Source organism: Sceloporus occidentalis, unplaced genomic scaffold, assembly GCF_023333645.1.
Source record: "Sceloporus occidentalis isolate IW3139 unplaced genomic scaffold, rSceOcc1.0.p SCAF_1, whole genome shotgun sequence".
NCBI lineage: Eukaryota > Metazoa > Chordata > Lepidosauria > Squamata > Phrynosomatidae > Sceloporus > Sceloporus occidentalis.
In genome coordinates, this window is record NW_028316981.1 from 272,790,311 (window position 1) to 272,809,090 (window position 18,780).

At 39.1% G+C, this 18,780-nt stretch overlaps 1 protein-coding gene across 2 annotated transcripts in view; it reads left to right on the forward strand.

Moving 5' to 3' along the window:
• The window catches only part of HAPLN1 (hyaluronan and proteoglycan link protein 1), a 74,042-nt gene extending 55,771 nt beyond the window's left edge, over positions 1 to 18,271 (forward strand). For both annotated transcript variants that reach the window (XM_089512602.1, XM_089512593.1), the window contains exons 3-5: positions 3,904 to 4,272; positions 13,590 to 13,892; positions 17,898 to 18,271. In XM_089512602.1, the coding sequence (XP_089368728.1) occupies positions 3,904 to 4,272; positions 13,590 to 13,892; positions 17,898 to 18,187 (962 nt within the window). In that variant the 3' untranslated portion in view covers positions 18,188 to 18,271. The remainder of the gene's footprint in view (positions 1 to 3,903; positions 4,273 to 13,589; positions 13,893 to 17,897) is intronic.
• Positions 18,272 to 18,780: the final 509 nt, after the last annotated feature.

Consider the following 18,780-nt stretch of genomic DNA (forward strand, 5'->3'; position numbering starts at 1 on the left):
GTGTAGAGACTTTTCTGCTAAAAATTCTCAGCCTATTCACAGAACTATATCCCTACATGGTTCCCAATCTTTGGTCCTCCAGGTATTTTGGACTTCAATGCCCAGAAGCCCCAACCAGTTTGGCTAGCAGTCAGGAATTATGGGAGATGAAGTCCAAAACATCTGGAGGACCAAAGTTTGGAGATCACTACCCTAGAGCTTCATGGGGTAAAGATGTTTTCATTAAACCAAGTCAAGGCATCAGACTTATGCATACTTATCTACAAATAAATTCCATAGAACGTATATTTGAGTAATGCTTGAATGAGCTTGTCACCTAGTGCAGGGACAGAGGGTTTCTGGGGTGGGGCCAAAAGGGCACTCTCCCCACCTTGCTGCTGCAGCAGCTAAATATAAAAATGTGATTGGCCCTCTCAGCCACCCTTTGTTTTCCAAATCCTGTGGGACCATTGATATGCAGGACCAAGAAGGCAACCACCTCCCCCTACCACCTTCTGATTACCATGTAGCTATGGCTATGCAGGACCCAGAAAGTGTGGTCCACACCATACACACCTCTACTGATGCCACTGCATTGAATAGAGAGTTAGAAGACAGGTATACTACCCTTAGTACTTATTAACATTTTCTGTGCCTTCTGGAAATAGATTTCTACCAAGGTAGATTAGATCCAGATGACCCAAAGATATGGAAGGTCTCTTTGCCTGGAATTCAAGGTCATAAGAAAAAATCTTCTATTAAGCGAGTTCTTATGGAAATAAAAGTATGCATTCCATATGTATACTATTGAAGGGTGTGTTTCACTCCATATCCCTCCCCAACTAAATATCTACAAGTACAGGGGAAACTATATATAAAGTTGTGAAGTGATTGCAGATTTTTCATATCAGAGTGTCTCTTTTATATATGCAGAATTAACTGTCTACTGAAATGGTTTTAATGTGATGCAGTAATCCAGTCTTTAATTTGTCAGGATTCTTCAGGCACAGTTTTCCAGTCAGGCTTTAATTATACATTTCTACATTTTTAAAGTTTCATTGCTCTAACTATTTTCATTGCAAGAAGTGTAGTATGTAAATGTGTGTCACTTTACTGTTTCTCTCCTGAAAAGTTGCCATCATGGCCAGAAATGTAAGATTTCCATGGCTATGTGTTGGTACAATGAATTGAGCATTGTGGAATGCTCTTATCTTTTAGAAACTGCTCTGAACTCTTTGTAATCTAAGCCTCAAACAAATCAGGCTACTTTCATCCCTCATTCCCATCAAGACTCCTTTTCCTGCCCTCTTTTATTGCTTCCTTGCTAATCTGGCTGTCTAACTCCAATCTCTGTGTCTCTGTAACAGAATACAGATCACCCATTGAGTGTCTATCTGCTTTAGATTCCTGTCCCAGGTCATCAATGAAGAAACTTCCTTCAACATCAGTTTGAATCAGCTTCTAGGTGGAACATGTGTGAGCCATATGTGTCAGAGTTCCCCCCCCCCTTAAATAAATAATAAAAAAGCCAAAAAAATACTGTTTTTTTTTCCAGTTATGTTCAGGCTTCAGTAAGTTATTATTATTATTATTATTATTATTATTATTATTATTATTTTGCAGTGTGTGAATGTTGGGTAATGCACTTCCTCATTATCTGTAATTATAAGAAATAGTTATATCTGTAGCCCAGACTTTTGAAAAATATGTGGGTTAACAGGGACCAGACGGTTACCAGAAAAGAGATTTACTCTATTAGCTAGTTGGAATGGATGGCCCTTATGGTTTTTTCTGATTCTATGATAACATAAAGAAAACAAAAATAATGACCATGGAATACCAACATAAATTCCAATTAAATAATGAGGCAATTGAAATAGTCAAAAATTTCTTGTACCTGGGATCAAACATTGCCCAGAATGGAGACTGCAGTCAAGACATAAGAAGAAGACTAGGAATGGGAGTGACAGCCATGAAAGAATCATAGCTAGAAAAGATCCTAAAGAGTAAAGATATACAACTGACACCAAAGTTACAGTCATTCATGTCATAGTATTCTCAATCACTATGGAGATTATCACACCTAGTTTTTAAACTGTGATTTTATTGAGAGGAAAGCGGCATCAGTGATGCTGATCGCATGAATCTGCCCCATCCCAGATGCATTCTTTTTGATTCCAGGGGAAACATGTGAATGAACTGCCAATCATGCAATACCCTGGGTGTGATAAGCCATTCTCGGGCACTAGCATGATTGACAGTCACATTGTCTCTCTGAGATCTGAAATCTCATAGTTTCAAAAAATCATTTTAAAAAGCTTAAATCAAGGCTCCAGAGCTCCGTAATTGTGACAAAAACCAGAAACAAACATACAAAAATACTAAAGTCATGTTGGGTAGGCTATAAATGAGGGAAGGCAGGGTTATGAGATGAGGCAGGAAGGGAGAGTGATGGGGCAGCAGCCCTGGCCACACAAATGAAGACATGAATGTTCAGACCATCTACATCCGTGATGGCAAACCTTTTAGGGACCGAGTGCCCAAACTAAAAGGCATTCCGGCACCAGATGTTACCTGGTTCTGGGGTGGGACGGGACTTTGGGGTAGGACTTCTCCCCCCCCCCCCCCCTCTCTGGAGACAGCTGAAGGCCCAGGACAACTGGGAAGAGGAGGAACAGGCACCTGTTCCTCCTCTTCCCCACTTGACCTGAAAAATGGTTACACATGCCATCTCTGGCTTCATATGTCACCACGGATCTACATGGTTGTTTGAAATATTAAGTCTACAGTTCTGTTTGCCTATTCATTTGGGCCAACAGCTGTCAAAAACATAAGCGATCTTCATATATATAACATTAATCTACTGTTAATATAACAGTAATATATTGAAGACAAAAATGGAAAATAAACTCAACATGTTTAAGGCTTGCTGCAATATTTATGAAAGGCCATTGAAACTATTGCTGCTTTTCAAACCCAACCTACATGCAAATACCAAGGATAGTAGACAACCATATATGTTCTACTTATTGGTTTCATTCTCATGGAGGTGAGTTGTGCCTAATTAGGACAGGGCCATAAGTTGTTAGTAGAGCATATGGCTGTATTATCACCTATGGTCTGCCCTAATTAAGCACAACTTACCTCCATGAGAGTGAAGCCAGTTAGTACTGACACTACTGCTTAGACTATCGAAGGGTTCCTGTATTCCATGTAAAGATGATTGAGAAATCAAAATACAGTTATAATTATTTCTTTTGATATTAGCTTGTCATCAGAACATTTAGTTTGCCCTCAGAACATTTCCTGCATGCTCCAGTTGAAAAGCAGTGATAGAGCCACGTCTATGGAGTTTTCACTGACCATACTGGAGGCTACTGCTGGAGATGCTCCTCAAACCAGAGCCCTTCCCAGACACAAGAAGGCCACTTTCACCTCTTCTAACCTGTTGCTGCCTAAAATCTAGGTCTCAGGAGTGCTGTGCTAGTTACTGGTGTATTTTTACTTCCAAAGAAAGGAAAAAGTGCTTATATTTCTGCCTCGGGTGTTTTTGATACTATGTACCTTGACTTCAGTGAGTGGATGTAATTTGTTGTTCCACCTCAGGCAACAGCACTATTGTATTGCTTTCATTAAACTTTAAATACAAATAAGCATAAGAGTTCCATAAGTTGCTGTCTCACATAATTTGTCATTGCAATAATGCATGAAAATGCAGACATAAAACTCCATGTCCTCATCCATAACAAAGGTCTATTGTGATCAGTTGTTAATGATAACCACTTCACTGCTTCACTGCTTTTGTTGTTTCCTACTTGTTACCCACCCACTTAATCGTGTACAGGATTGTTCCTATTTTTACCTGTGAAATGTAGGACAGTGCTCCATAGTAATTTATGTGTTTTCTTCCCAATATGTGATCAGAAAATGGACCTCGCCTTCTTGTGGAAGCAGAACAAAGTAAAGTCTTTTCACATCGGGGTGGCAATGTTACACTGCCATGCAAATTTTACCGTGAACATGCATCATCTGACTCAGGCATCCACAAAATTCGGGTCAAGTGGACCAAACTCACCTCAGATTACCTCAAGGAAGTGGACGTCTATGTTGAAATGGGATACCACAAAAAGAGCTATGGAAATTACCAAGGAAGGGTATCCTTGAAGAAAAGCACTGAAAATGATGCTTCTCTTGTAATCACAAATATAATGCTGGAAGATTATGGGAAATATAAATGTGAAGTTATTGAAGGCCTAGAAGATGACACAGCCGTTGTATCTCTAAATTTAGAAGGTAAGCAGTCTTGCCTTGAAAGAAAATACTTAATAGAATGATTGCTACATGAGCAGTGGAAGAATGGTTTAGTATGACATGAAAATGTTGAGGCTGTCGTTGCACAGAAAGATAGCTTTATTTTTAAAAAGGAAATTTGTCATTTTTAATCTTGAGAATCTTATTTAAGTCCATCCAGATCTCATTCCTCTCTTGAATTTCAAAAGATGTTTTGCCCCCTTCATTAACAGATAAGCATTTATTGTTGTAAGAGCTTTGATAAGGAATTAATGACTTTATCAGGGACATCTGAAGTAAGCCATTGCTTACAAATACTCATGCCAGAACAATCTAGGCCACTTCACATGTGCTACAGTATACTTGTCCCTCCATATTCGCTAGGGTTAGGGGGACAAGACCCCCGTGAATATGGAAAAAATGCAAATAACAAACACACCATGTTTTTACCTGAGAGGACACCTCTCTAGGAATCTCTAGTTCCTCCAGGGCAACTCTGTGGCCAACGTCTGACAGACACTGACCATAGAACTGCACTAGTGGAGCTACAAAGGCCTAATAGTAGAGTATTCTCTCTAGGAATCTCTAGGTCTTTCAGTGCGACTTTTAGTTAAAGTTGACCATAGAGTTGCACTGGAGGACCTAGATATTCCTAGAGAGAACACATAAATCAAATCTGTGAATAACCAAATCTGAAAATATCAAAGCTGCAAATATGGAGGGATGAGTGTATTCTCATCCACTACTATTTAAAGACCTAACATATCTACCATTGTAAGAGTGGAATTCTCAATATGATTCAAATGCAAGCCCCAACGAGTTTGATGAGATATATTCCTAGGTAACTAAGTACAGAATTGGAGTCTCTGAATTAGCTGCCTAAGTCATATTATTTCACTAAAGCTGAAGTGAACTTGAAGTGACTTGTTCCATTTAGCCATGATATCACTGCCTAATGTCTTTTAAGGAACAGAAACTACAAAAGGAGGGGGAAGCTATTCGTAAGTGCATGTGTGTGACACATTTCATTTTCAATTCTGTAAGTATAGCGTAAGCTAACTATAAATCAATAGTGCAGCAATATTTTATTTGACTCTGAATAAGATGAAGATTTGATCTTGCTATTTTTGTATTTTATAAAAAGAAGTGTATTTTTTAATGAAATGGAAGAATATATGAAACGTCAGCTATGCACAGATGTCCAAGTAACTTTAATCTTCAAACATAAAACCAGAATGAAATAAACTGAACAGAAACAAAAACATAAGAACTTGCCATGTACCAAATCATACTATTAGATAATGTGAATCAATAATCTGTACATCAGAGAAAGCCCAATTCACAACCCCAAGTGAGTCTGCTGGGTGTCCTGTTTGGCCCGTGGACATTCTCTGATTGCACTCTTATGCCATCTGGTCTTGAGCAGGGTCATCAGAGGGAGCTAACACACCATTCTTAATCGCCATCTCTGGTTGTACCCAAATGTAATCTAAGCTGTGGTAGAGGGGAGTTAGAGAAAGTTTACATGACACCCCAAACCAGTTTCCCACCTATAGTTAGTGTAGATTCTATGTGGACCATAATCCAGTATTCCACATGGGATTTCAGATAGGAGTCTTGCCAGCCTTGCATTTAGGTGACAGGAATTGACCCTGAGATTTTTCAGATGCTAGTCTTGTCCTCAATAAAAACACCAGAAGAACAGTCTACCTTACAAGGAATATGTAGTGCAAGAACAATTTGTGCTATTGTTCCTGATTCTGATTTTTTTAAAAAAAAATACTGATAGATGTGGAATAGTGGGAACTAAAGGGTTAAGGTGCTGTGCTTGAATAACAGTTTTCCTAGGCTGTGTCCACTCTACAGAAATTATCCAGTTTTACACCACTTTAACTTCCATGACTCAATGCTATGGAATTCTGGGAACTGTATGGCAAGACATTTATCCTTCTCTGTCAGAGGATTCTAGTGCAACAACAAATGGCAGTTCCCAGAATTCCATAACATTGAACCGTGGCAGTTAAAAATAGTGTCAAACTGGATTATTTTTGCAGTGCAGATGCAGCCCCAGAGTAGCAACAATACTGCTGTGATGGCTCACGACCCACCTGTTGGGTGGGACTGTGATTGAATAAAATTGAGGCTATGATTAGAAGTGTGTGGCTGCAAAGTAGAAGGAATGTGGTTCCTTCATGCTGGCACGGGAACAGTCTTTTTGATTCTATAAATGGTTTCCTTGAGCTGCTTGCACCAGACATGTTATTAATTATTAAAAGAACTGGAAAAAGAACTCAGTAAGAAGAGCCATGCTAGATCAGTATGAAGGCCTTTCTGGTCTAGTATCCTGTTTCCCACAGTGGTGAGTTAAAAACATATGGGAAGCCTAGAGAAAAGCAGGCTAATAGTGTTCTACTGTTATTATCCAGTAACAGGTCTTCAAAGGCCTGCCATCTCTGACTCTGGAAATGGCCTATAGACATGATGATTTTTGTTTGAGAAAATGCCAAACTACTACAGAAAGAGAGCAGAATGAACTTGTGTATGAAAGAATGTAAGTGTTACAGGAAGAGAAACAGATCTTTAGTCCTTCCCTACTAGCAGTCATTATTAGGTTTATCTTCCATCAATCTATCTAAATCTCTTTTAAAGGTGTGTGAATTGGTGACCATATCAATGAATTTATAGCAGTGAATTCCATAGTGAGACATATTGTGGAAAACTGGAAACCCATGGTCAAAGCTGAGTTGGTCAATTTAGTGCATAAAGCTTGGCTTCCCATTAGATCATCTGCCATATGACAACCATGGCGGTGCTAAGAATTACAGATTTAACTTTTTGCTTACAAGACACACTTGACTACAAAAACATTGTTACACTTTAATGGTTTTATGCCCCCCTGCTTAATCCTATTTTGTGTTCTGCATATATTGCTCACTACTTTTTTTTACTTTGTTTATACTTGGAAAAGAGACAAATTGGTAATGTTTGAGATAAAAATGCCCACCTCCCGCAAAAAACTGGAGAAAATTTGGGCTACCCTAGCATATGAATCAACTTTTACTCTAATAATTAAATCAAGTCCAGAGGTAGCATTTAACAGCAATAAAATTACAGAAATGTAATAATGTAATCTCATAAAAATGTTGGACACAGTGTTGGAGTGTATGATTCTTGAAACATATGCGGCCTTTTACCCTAAAGTTATGGATTTTTGGAATAAAGTTCTAAACTGTTTAGAACAAAATTCTAAACATATGATAGAGCAAATGTCATTGTCTCATAATCTTTATTAAAATGGACAGTTTTTGAATGGGAAAAATGAAGTGCCACATAAAGATCTAATGTCAATTCTCATTTGAGCTGCTAAGGCCAAAATAGCAAGATCCTGAGAAAATGCCAAAGAATTAACTCTGCAGCTCTGGCTGGATTGCTCTAGGGTATTCTTCCAGTTGAAAAATTGGCAGTAATTTTGCACAGATATGGAATCCATTTAAATCTTCGATTTGATACTTAACAATGAAACAAGGATCACTATTATCTCATAGGATATTTTGGCACATTTATAAAAAGAAATCGTAAGAGTATTTAAAGTAGGTTACAGAAAAGAGACATTAGCTATATAATTTACTGTTAATGTTGTAAAATATTTTTTAAATAATATTTAAAATGAAAAATATGGTCATTAAAAAAAAATCTAAGTATAGCCAGGGTAGTACAGAAAGAAAGAAAAAACACACCAGTTAGGTCATGCTTCCCCAAATCTTTTCACTGTGTGTTCATCATGCTTATGAAGATTTTTACAAAATGCAAAACTATCCCTTCAAAACATATTGCCACATTTCTTTGAGAACATTCAAACGTATGTGATACAGGCTTTCATTTGGTAGATGGAGTTAATATAACCAGGAACAAAGGTGTGAATAAATATTCAGTTTTCTCTAGATACTGGACTGAAAAAAATGTTTTTTGTCAGATTGACAAAACCATTTATTTTCAGAAATGGCTCTAAATTGGACACAATAACTGATCATTCCTAAGTGAGCTCACTTTTCAGAACAATGTGTGTGTTGCTAAGCCAAACCATATATTAATCTTTGTTTGTTTTGTTTGTTTATAGTATTTCTGTATCACTTCCCAGCCCATAAGGGCTCCTCAGAGAATGATCAGATAAAAGCTAATTAAAATAATCCAAAGCAGTCTAAAAACAATCCTAGAATCCAGTTTTCAAACAGTTAAAACAGCATTTCAGATACTGAATACCATGTGGAACAGCACCGTTTTGTCAGCCTGCTGGAAGCTTAAAAGCAATGGGGCCAGCCTAACCTCCTTGAGTAAGAAGTTCCACAGTTGAGGCATTGCTACAGAGAAAACTCTGTTACATTTACTCACCAATCTAACTTCATATTGTGTTGTAACACACAACAGTGCCTCCTCCTCAGCTTTCTGACAAGTTCATATGGGAAGGCTTTATAGGTCGACACCAATATCTCGAATTGAGCTCTGAAGCAAATTGGAAGCCAGCAGACTTCTTACAGGACACGTGTATATGTTCTCCTATACACACACCTGACACCAATCTGGCTGCTGCAGTTTGCACTAGCTGCAGCATTGAAATACTTTTCAAGGGCATCCCCACATAGAAAGGTTGTGGTGTGGTGTAGTGGTTTGACTCTAGAGACTAGGGTTCAAATTTCGGCTCAGCCATGGAAACCCACTGGGTGACTTTGAGCAAGTCACACAGGCCTGTTACAGACTGCCAAAATAAAGCTGCTTCGGGTCTCTTTGGAGGTATGCTGTTTAAATGATGCATGCATCCTAAGAATCCGGAAGCTGCACCAAAGCTGCACTCCAGTGCTTGGGAATGGAGTGTGGCTTTGGCGCGACCACCGGACTCTTAAGACCCATGCATCATTTAAATAGCATACTTTCAAAGAGACCCGAAGCAGCTTTATTTTGGCAGTCTGTAACAGGCCACAGTTTCAGCCTCAGAGGATGGCAATGGCAAACCTCCTCTGAAGAAACATGCCAAGAACACCAAATAATAGGTTCACCTTAGCATCAAGAAATTACTTAAAGGCACACAACAACAAAAGCCTTTGAGACCTGGCATAATATCAGAGAATGAGAAAGGGCTATAGCTGAGTAGAGCAAAGCATACACTTTGAATTCAGTGTCCCAGGTTCAAACAGTAGCATTTCTTGGTAAGATAAGAAAACTTGGAGAGCTATAGTTGGTGTATTTTGAGTGTCAAATGACACGTTAATATAAATATCTGCTACAACATTTTTCCTACAGCCATGAAGTCTTTAAAAGCTCAGGGTCTTAGAAAACAGGTTTGAAACAGAAGCTCACATTTACTTACTGATGGATAACTGATCACAAAAAACAGCATTTGCAGTGGAGCAAACTCTTCTCTCAAGCAATGTTTATCTCTTAAAGGAGGTATGCTTCTATTTATGTGCTAAGTGCATAGTTTGTTTTGGGCCTGAGACAAGTCATCCATAGGGATATAATTATTCATGTACATTTTAAATTCATGTATGCAAATGAAAATTTTCAAAAGTTTTCTCTCCCTCATAAGTGAGATTGCAGTAGTGTTTGTGAATTTTCCAATATATTTTTGCATTTCAGGACATTTTTTGTACAAAATGTAACAGTTTTTTGCCAAAACATTTTATGCAGAATATCTTTCCACAAAATACATGTTTTTGCACACACACACACACACACACACACACACACACACAAAGAATGAAGGGAAAAAGCAGTGGTCTTTTTGCTTTTTCTGGGAGACAAAAAATACACTGCAGTTAATCATTTTTTGCTACAGGATTTATTATCCATTCACATCAAGGATTAGACTTTTCCAATATTCATTCCATCTCTAATCACCCAATGGTTTGACTTAATGTAAGACAGCTTCCTGTGCTCCTAACCTCATTTCCTGGCCATAGGTTAAGGATAATCTACATCAGGAAACAATGATACATTCTGAAGAAATGTGTTAATTTTCTTTGTCAAAATTAAGGTGACATCAGTTGGAAAATGCTTGTCAGGGCAAATATCTGTGCCAGGTTAAGATGGTTCCACTATGGTAGAGTGTATAGCAAGTTCTTCTGTATCCCATGTTGACTCTGGCTGTCATGAGTCTGATTTTTTTATTTAGATTAGTACTGAAGGAAGCCAATTTCTTTACTCTGGCTGAAACTTTTTTCCACACGGACCTATGGTACAGGAAATTTAAGTCCCACTGTAAATACAATGTGGTTGCTCTTATACTTAATAATTGACTACAGTGTTAACATCACACTCAAGTGCTCTTTACAAAAATCACAATTAGAATCTGAAACTTGAGCCCAGTACAGACGGGCCTTGTGGCACGTCTTGATGACGTGCTAGGGTTGCCTCGGGGCGTCACTTACAGACACCCCGCAACCTTAGCACGTATTCCGTAAGTCAAAATGGTGGCACCCTGTACAGATGGGTGTTGCCATTTTGACGTGATGGACGCTTAGCTATAATGACATCATGAGTGCGCCATTGGCGCACTGCGGCACCAGTATCGCACCACAAAAAGAACCTGCTTTTTGCATGTTCTTTTTGCTCTGTGAGGAAGCTGCGCGCTTTGTCCACTGCAGCTTCCTCGTGGAGCAAAACAAGGCGCCGACAGACTGCCCTTTTGGGTGGTCTGTACCAGGCCTTGATTATTGTAAAAGTAAAATTAGTCATTGGAAAACTGTGTTGTCCAATCCATATGGATTCCACCAAATCGCATGCCCCTGCAAGACAGAAATCAATATGGAAAAATGTTTTCAGACCTGTTTGGGGAAAGATGTTCACCTAATTATTCAACATGAGTAACAAAAACTCATCTTTGTCTCTATGCAATCTTCTGCCAGTATGCTGAGAAGCATAAATAGATGTCAGAGCATGCAGCTGGCAACTTCAGTCTCCAAAGGAATAAAGATAGAATTACATGAAATAACCCATTGTGTTAGCCGGATTTTCCAAAACTGAACATCAGTGTTCAAATCTTGGCATGGCTTTGGATAGGGCACATGAATATGTATGAGCTAAGTCTTTGGCTTTGTAGGCCCGTATTCATTCTGCATTGAAAACCAGGTGTTTGATGTTGCTCTCCAGTTGTAGTTAGCATTACTTAACTGTCAGCAATCATTTGTGTGGAAAAGCAATACAGAATAGCTTATCTTTAACTGGTCATCGGCGAATAGCAGCTCTTGGTCAAAATAATGAGTGACCAGATATATATATATATATATATATATATATATATATATATTTATATATATCCTTCCTTTCTTCCAGAATGGGATCCAAGGTAGCAATGTAACCTTTTACAAACAGAAAACAACTAAAAAGCTTTTAGTGCAAAAGTTCAAACAACTAAATCAAACTCTTGTTTTAAAAACACAAGTAAAACAATAAAAATTATGCAAGTTAAAAGCATTTTTAAAAGACATATTTATTTTTGTCAACTGCTCTTGTGTCGATCCCAACTGATGGCGACCCTGTGGATAAGACAGGGATAAGATTCCCTGTCCTTCACTGTTCTGCTTAGTTCCTGTAAACTCATCCATCCTCTCTTTCTAGTTCCCTCCACCTTTCCTAATATTATTGTTTTTTCCAATGAGTTGTGCTTTCCATGATGTATCCGACATATGATGACATCTTGGCACCTATGTTCCTTTTTTTCCTAGCACAACACTGCAAGAATGTTGCTTGTGTGGTAAAGACCTTCCTTGCTTCAGAAATCTGCACATTTTCAAGGATCGCTCCTTAGTTTTTTGTGGGTTTTTCGGGCTATGTGGCCATGTTCCAGAAAAGTTTCTTCCTGATGTTTCGCCAGCATCTGTGGCTGACATCTTCAGAGAATGCTCTGCCTGGAAAATGTTGGGTGTATATATACTGTGTGAGCCTGGGAATGCAGGAGTGATTTGCATGTGTATGTTCTGTGCTGATGGCCAGCCTCAGTATGGATGCCGGCCATGAACTATGGATGCCGGCCATGAAAGCCTTCGACTTTACATTTAGATTGCTCCTTACCTTGGTGAAATAAAATACTGGACACACAAAGCTAAATGTAAAATGCAAAGGGCTAAAACATGAAAAGCATATACAAAACACTCTAATCAGATAAAAATTTTCATGCAAAAAGAATAACAATGCCTGTTGCACCTAATTCACACACACACACACACACACACACAAAATTCAATTAAAAAAAAAAAAGGAATTAGGAGACATACCCCAAAAGTTGAGCATGCCTTTTAGTTTAGTCTAGTTTAGTTTAATTTAGCTTTTTTGGTTTTTGTTTGTTTGTTTGTTTTTTTGGGGGGCAATATCTACTTATTCTATGTCTTTAAGCTCTGCAAGCTGTGGCATGAAGTAGACGCACCAAATAAAGCAGCTTCTGGCAGCTTCGCAGGTGTGGCATTCAGATGACCGCCCCATGGTGAGGCTGCACCAAGCCATGAAAAGCTGGCCTAAAAAGGGTCTGGCCAGCATGGCTGGGGACTGCAAAGCTGGACCTCTTTGGGAGCAAGGCGTCCGGTTACAGTCATCCTGGCCCAACCAGGGCTGAAGCGGCCTCTGGCCACTCCTTCATGTCCATCTGCTTCACCCCTGTTTTGTTGTTCTAACTTTTGATGTCAATAATACTGGATATGTTTTAGGGAAGCTCGTGTGATTCATAATAGTCTGTGGTGCATAACCAAATCGTAGTGTGAAGGCAGTCACTTTCTAGTATGTTTCCCCCCCCCCCCCCTCTGTGAGTGCTAATTAACTACAATTCTCAAAATCCCTGGCCAGTATGGCTGATGGTCAGGAAATCTGGGGACAGATATTGTTGGGAATCTGGGATTCCCAACAGTATCTGAGGCCTGCTAATGAATGGGAGGTGGTAGTGAGATGAAGCCTGCTCCTTTAGTATTTGTTCATTGCTTTCATTCATAGCCTTCCCTCCTTCCGTTTTGTGAAGGAAACGTAGGAAACAACCTTCATTAGATCTTACAGTAGGAATTCAGTGTTTCAAAAGCTATGTATCTCTGTTTCTTGTACAAACCAAACCGGCCTTTGTTCTCTAATCTGTAAGTGACTGACACTGAATCAGTTCAGATACTAAGTTGTGAACACATTTTCTGGTGAAATATTTCTTATGTGGCCTCTCCCTCCCTCTCTGTCTCTCTCTCTCTCTCTCTCTCTCTTAAAACTTAGAACAGCTTTCAGACAGGAATCTTTGTATTTTTTAGATAATCAATAGACGTTTACATCCCGTCCCACCCTTGTATTTTCTCTTTTAGGCATTGTATTTCCTTACTTTCCACGACTGGGTCGCTACAACTTAAACTTCCATGAAGCTCAACAAGCCTGCCTTGATCAAGATGCAGTTATAGCTTCCTTTGACCAGTTATATGAAGCATGGCGATTAGGCCTGGACTGGTGCAATGCAGGCTGGCTCAGTGATGGATCGGTACAATATCCCATCACCAATCCCAGGGAACCTTGTGGTGGGAAGAACACAGTGCCTGGAATCAGGAACTATGGCTTCTCAAATAAGGACCTAAGCAGATATGATGTCTTCTGTTTTACATCCAAGTTTAATGGTAAGGAACTCTGACTAACTCTTTTTAAACTAGGTGTTTTAGGGAAGGAACAGCACGACCCTCAGATATTTATTTATTTCAAGAGGAATCATAACTGGACTTGTGGGGTTGAGGTGGGGAGGTTGGATTAGACTACAGAAACCAATCTGGAGTTGTGATCCAACAAAGTAACTTTTGATAGATCTGATCATAAGTAAATGTAAAGTATGCACTTTGTGTGGAGAAGGCCTCAGCTTAAATCCCTAGCATTTTAAGTTAACATATCTGGCCAGAATTCACTTAGGTAGTTATGGGTGCCAGCATGGCATAGTGCTTTGTGGGTTGGACTATGACTCTAGAGACCACAGTTCTAATCCTGGCTCTGCCTTGGACAAGTCACACTCTCTCAGATTCAGAGGATGGCAATGACAACCCTCCTCTGAAGAAACATTTCCATAATGGAAAGCCCATGAAAAACCCCATGAAAACCCACTGGGTGCCTTGAACAAATCATTCTCTCAGACTCAGAGGATGGCAATGGCAAACCCCCTCTGAAGAAACATGTCAAGAAAAAAAACATAATAGGTTCGCCTTAGGGTGACCATAAATCAGAAATGATTTGAAGGCACACAACAACAACAACAAAAAGTTATGGCTGCATAAACACCATATTTAAGTAGCTACACAGGACTCTCAGGCTGACATACACATCCATTTCCACTTACTGGGCAACAGCCACTGTGATCAATTGGAGCCTGTTGATCTGGAAGCAGCTCGCTGATATTCCCAACCCTTCCATGAGTGATCTCTGATGGAAAAGGCAAAAGTAGGTCCCTTTTGCTATTCCCCTTTGTACTGGAGATTTTTCATGTAAGGAGGTCTGAAAACATCAGTCTTCTGCTTTCCAGTGATAGGGAAGCAGACCACCTTCGATCACAATGGCTGCTGCCTGGTAAGTGGGGATTGAGGGACTTTCATGATCCCTAAATGTATGCCCTAAACTAGAGAATAGGTAAGGATTGTGAATACAAAACAATCATGAAAGTTGTTGTTGTTATAATTTCTATCCCATATTTTTCCCATTTCAGAAATCAATGGCTTACAACAAGTTAAAAAAACACATTGTTAAAAATTCACATGGTACAAAAGTTAAAACAAGATTAAACAATTTAAAAAATGAAAACCAGATTAAAATGAATTCCAGCTAGGGTTTGTTTGTTTTTTTTAAAAAAAAAAAATCCTTAGGCCAAAATAATCATCTTCCAGGAAGCTGTTACCAGATTTTAAAATCAAAATTCAAAGTAAAACAAAATTAAAATAAAACAAAACGTAATTAAAAGAAGGGGCAGGTATAAAGCAGCCTCAGCACATTAGATAACAGAGAAAGATAGCAAGAAACATAATTCTGAATTGCTTCATGCCTAATCTTGGGGCTAATACAAGGGTGGGAAAAGTATGACCTTTAGAGCCTGAGCAGAAAGTTTCACTTTAACAAGAAAGGGTGGGGTACAAAAGGATGGGAAATGGCTTTTTTCTTTCTTTCTTTCTCAGTATTAGAATGCAATAATAGCACAGTCATCATTCGACAAACTGACGTGCTCTAATGCCTGCAAATGACTACCCTGTACAAAAGGGAGGGCCAGGACCATTGTTCAGCAAACTACTCCTTTTTGGCAACAGACTTTCTTCTTAAATATGAAAACTCAGTTGTGGGTCTCTCACATGTGTCTTAAGTTGAATGCATGTTACAGAGCAGATGTTTGGCCGCCAGCCCACAGACTAAGAGATACTCCCATTCTTTGCTTATACATGCTTGGGGCATTATTCACAACAAAATTTATTTGCTTTAAAACATGCAAAAAGTAAACATTTCTTTTGCTTTGGACAATCCTGAGTTTGTACTATATTTCCAAAACACTGAGCAAATGTTTATCAGATCCTGATCCAGCTTGATTCTTGCAAAGCGGGCTGATTAAACTGATACATACACATTTTATGCCACTTAAGCATTTTTCTGTAATTTGTGGAAAGGAAATAAATAAACACCATGGAATAAAACAGGGCTAGCCAATTTCTGCAGCATGGAAACTGGCATTTTGTATTGCAGCTCCCATAACACCTCATCCAGTATTTACTCCAGCCACGATTGCTGTGGGTTCTGGCATTTGTACTCCTGAAATAATTTTATCAAGCTATGCTTTTGACTTACATTAATGAAAATTAATATCACCTCATGAGTTGTTGACTCTTTCATACCCCATACCCATGTACACTTGTTATATGCCTACATATGTATTATATAATTGAAGAAATTGACATTGGACATAGTGAAAGGTGATGGCTGCCATGCCAGTGGAGTTTTGAGTATGCTCTTGGTTTTTATCCAAACTTAAAGCAGCTATCCAAAGTGCTGAAACTTATTCCAAAAGTGGATTCATCACTCTGGATCACCCCTTAAAGTTCATACAAAAATCAGGAGTGGATTTGCTGTCACCTGACATGGGAATCACCAGCTACCATCCACTGACTGGATATTTGCAATTTTCTGTGTTTATACATACTCACCTGCCCACCATGAGGTTCAGCTACCTGACAAGATAGATGTGAGCTAATATCCAATGTTCTCTTGAGCACAACATACCATAATCATATGTCCACAACTGTAACAGCTTTCCTTCTTCTCAACCTGTACAGTCATGACACTACGTATGATAATCAATATAGATGTTCTTAGAGTCTGTGTCAAATCAAAATAGCAAATAGTAGACCTGAAAAAAGTGCAAAAATCAGACAAGGAGATAATTTTCTTGCTATCAGAGTCAGGGGTTGTCCACATGGGCCAAATGGCCTGGCTCTCCCCTGGTCTTGCATCATCTAGTTCAAACAATGCAGGCCAAGACACCTGTGACAGGATTGGGCTCATAACGAGCCTTTACAATGTAGTAAAATAGAGTTTTGCTCCTTACCTTTCACCTCCTCAGATGGGTGATCCATCTGAGAATCCCCCCAGTCAATCCACCTGATGCAGAAACAGAGCACATGGCCACATGGTGCATCCAGGTGCCCTGGGAAGGTAAGGAGCAGCTGTGGGTCCTGGGTAGGAGCAGGGATGGTTGTGTGAACACCCACCGGTCCCTGCATCAACCCAGGGATTGACTCAGATGAGCACCAGGGGCAGGATAGCACAGGCTCCAGCAAGGTTTGAAATGAGGATATGTATAGTAACATTTAGATCATTGAAGTTACTGAGCAAACACAGCATGGAGTGGCAAAAGGAGAGGAAAAACTGGTTTGTGCAATTTGTGCGTATAATATTTATTTATTTGGACTACTTTAAACCACCATTTCACAAGGGGATGTACAGTACCAAGGGGGTGTACAGTAAATCAGATAAAACAGCAATACTTAATTAACAGCAGTTAATATTTGCATGGCATATTACAATTGTTCTTGATCTCTGTACACTGTCCCATCACTTCATATGAATAGAGACTTGTGGTTTTTATTTAAATACAACCCCCACATAGCTACAGGAAAAGAGATCCCACTTCAACATTAGGAGGAACATCCTGACAGTAAGGACTGTTTGACAGTGGAACACACTCCCTCGGAATGTAGTGGAATCTCCCTCCTTGGAGGTCTTTAAGCAGAGGCTGGATGGCCATTTGTCAGGGATGCTTTGATTTAGATTTCCTGCATGGCAGGGGGTTGGACTGGATGGCCCTTGCAGTCTCTTCCAACTATGATTCTATGATTCTATTATTATGAGTCATAATTCATATTAGCTTTTACAGAAACAATGTAGCTTTTTATGACATCTCTGATTTTAGGGAATATCTGAGTCCAAATGGTTATACAGAGACAGTTAACAGAAGCTGACAAGACTATATTAATTAAAAAAGAGAGATAGCTGAACGTTTAGTTTGAAAATTGTACAGCTATGAGTCCTTTAATAAATCAAGGGGTGATGCATTTTAGTTTTGCCTTAGCCATCTTTTCATGCCCATTTTTCTCTTCCTGTTTTAGGCCGTTTTTACTACCTAATTCACCCAACCAAACTGACCTACGATGAAGCAGTGCAAGCCTGCCTCAAAGACGGTGCACAGATTGCTAAAGTAGGCCAAATGTTTGCAGCCTGGAAACTCCTAGGATATGATCGCTGTGATGCTGGCTGGCTGGCTGATGGCAGTGTCCGGTACCCGATCTCCAGGCCAAGAAAACGCTGCAGTCCTACTGAAGCAGCAGTGCGCTTTGTGGGCTTTCCAGATAAAAAGCACAAGCTCTATGGTGTCTACTGCTTCAGATCATACCAGTGAATGTACCTAGAGCACAACTATGTCCAATTCATCAAGAACATGTGAAGGGTTTTGTTTCAGTATGAACTCATGCAAGTTACCAAAACTGTGATAAATCTTTTTTACTTACTGTAGAGTCAATTTCATAAAACCAACCCATTAATTTGTTTTGGTTATTTTTAAAAAACAGAAAAATCATCCAATAGATATTTTAAATTAATATAATTTAAAGGAAGCTCTAGGTAAAGATGTGCTTGAAGTGTACCTATTAAGCTACATCATTCTGAGAAAACATTTTTTATTTTATTTTTTGTCCATGGATGGGGCATGCAATAGCTTGATGATTGCTAGGACTAAGTTAAGGAATGTAAGGCTACTCAAAGCAAAAACCTTTTTCAAGGGAATACGTTTACATATTTGCACCATGTTAGAACGGACCAGAGAATAATGACTGAGATCTCTAGGTCCTAACTATGATGATCTCTTTTTAACTGCCATTCTTTGTGGTTTTGTGAGCAGTTAAAAACAAAGATGTGAACACAATTTAAACCAATAGTCTTTTATAGTCTACAACATGAGAATTGTTTCACTGTTAAAAATCATGCCTTTCAGCA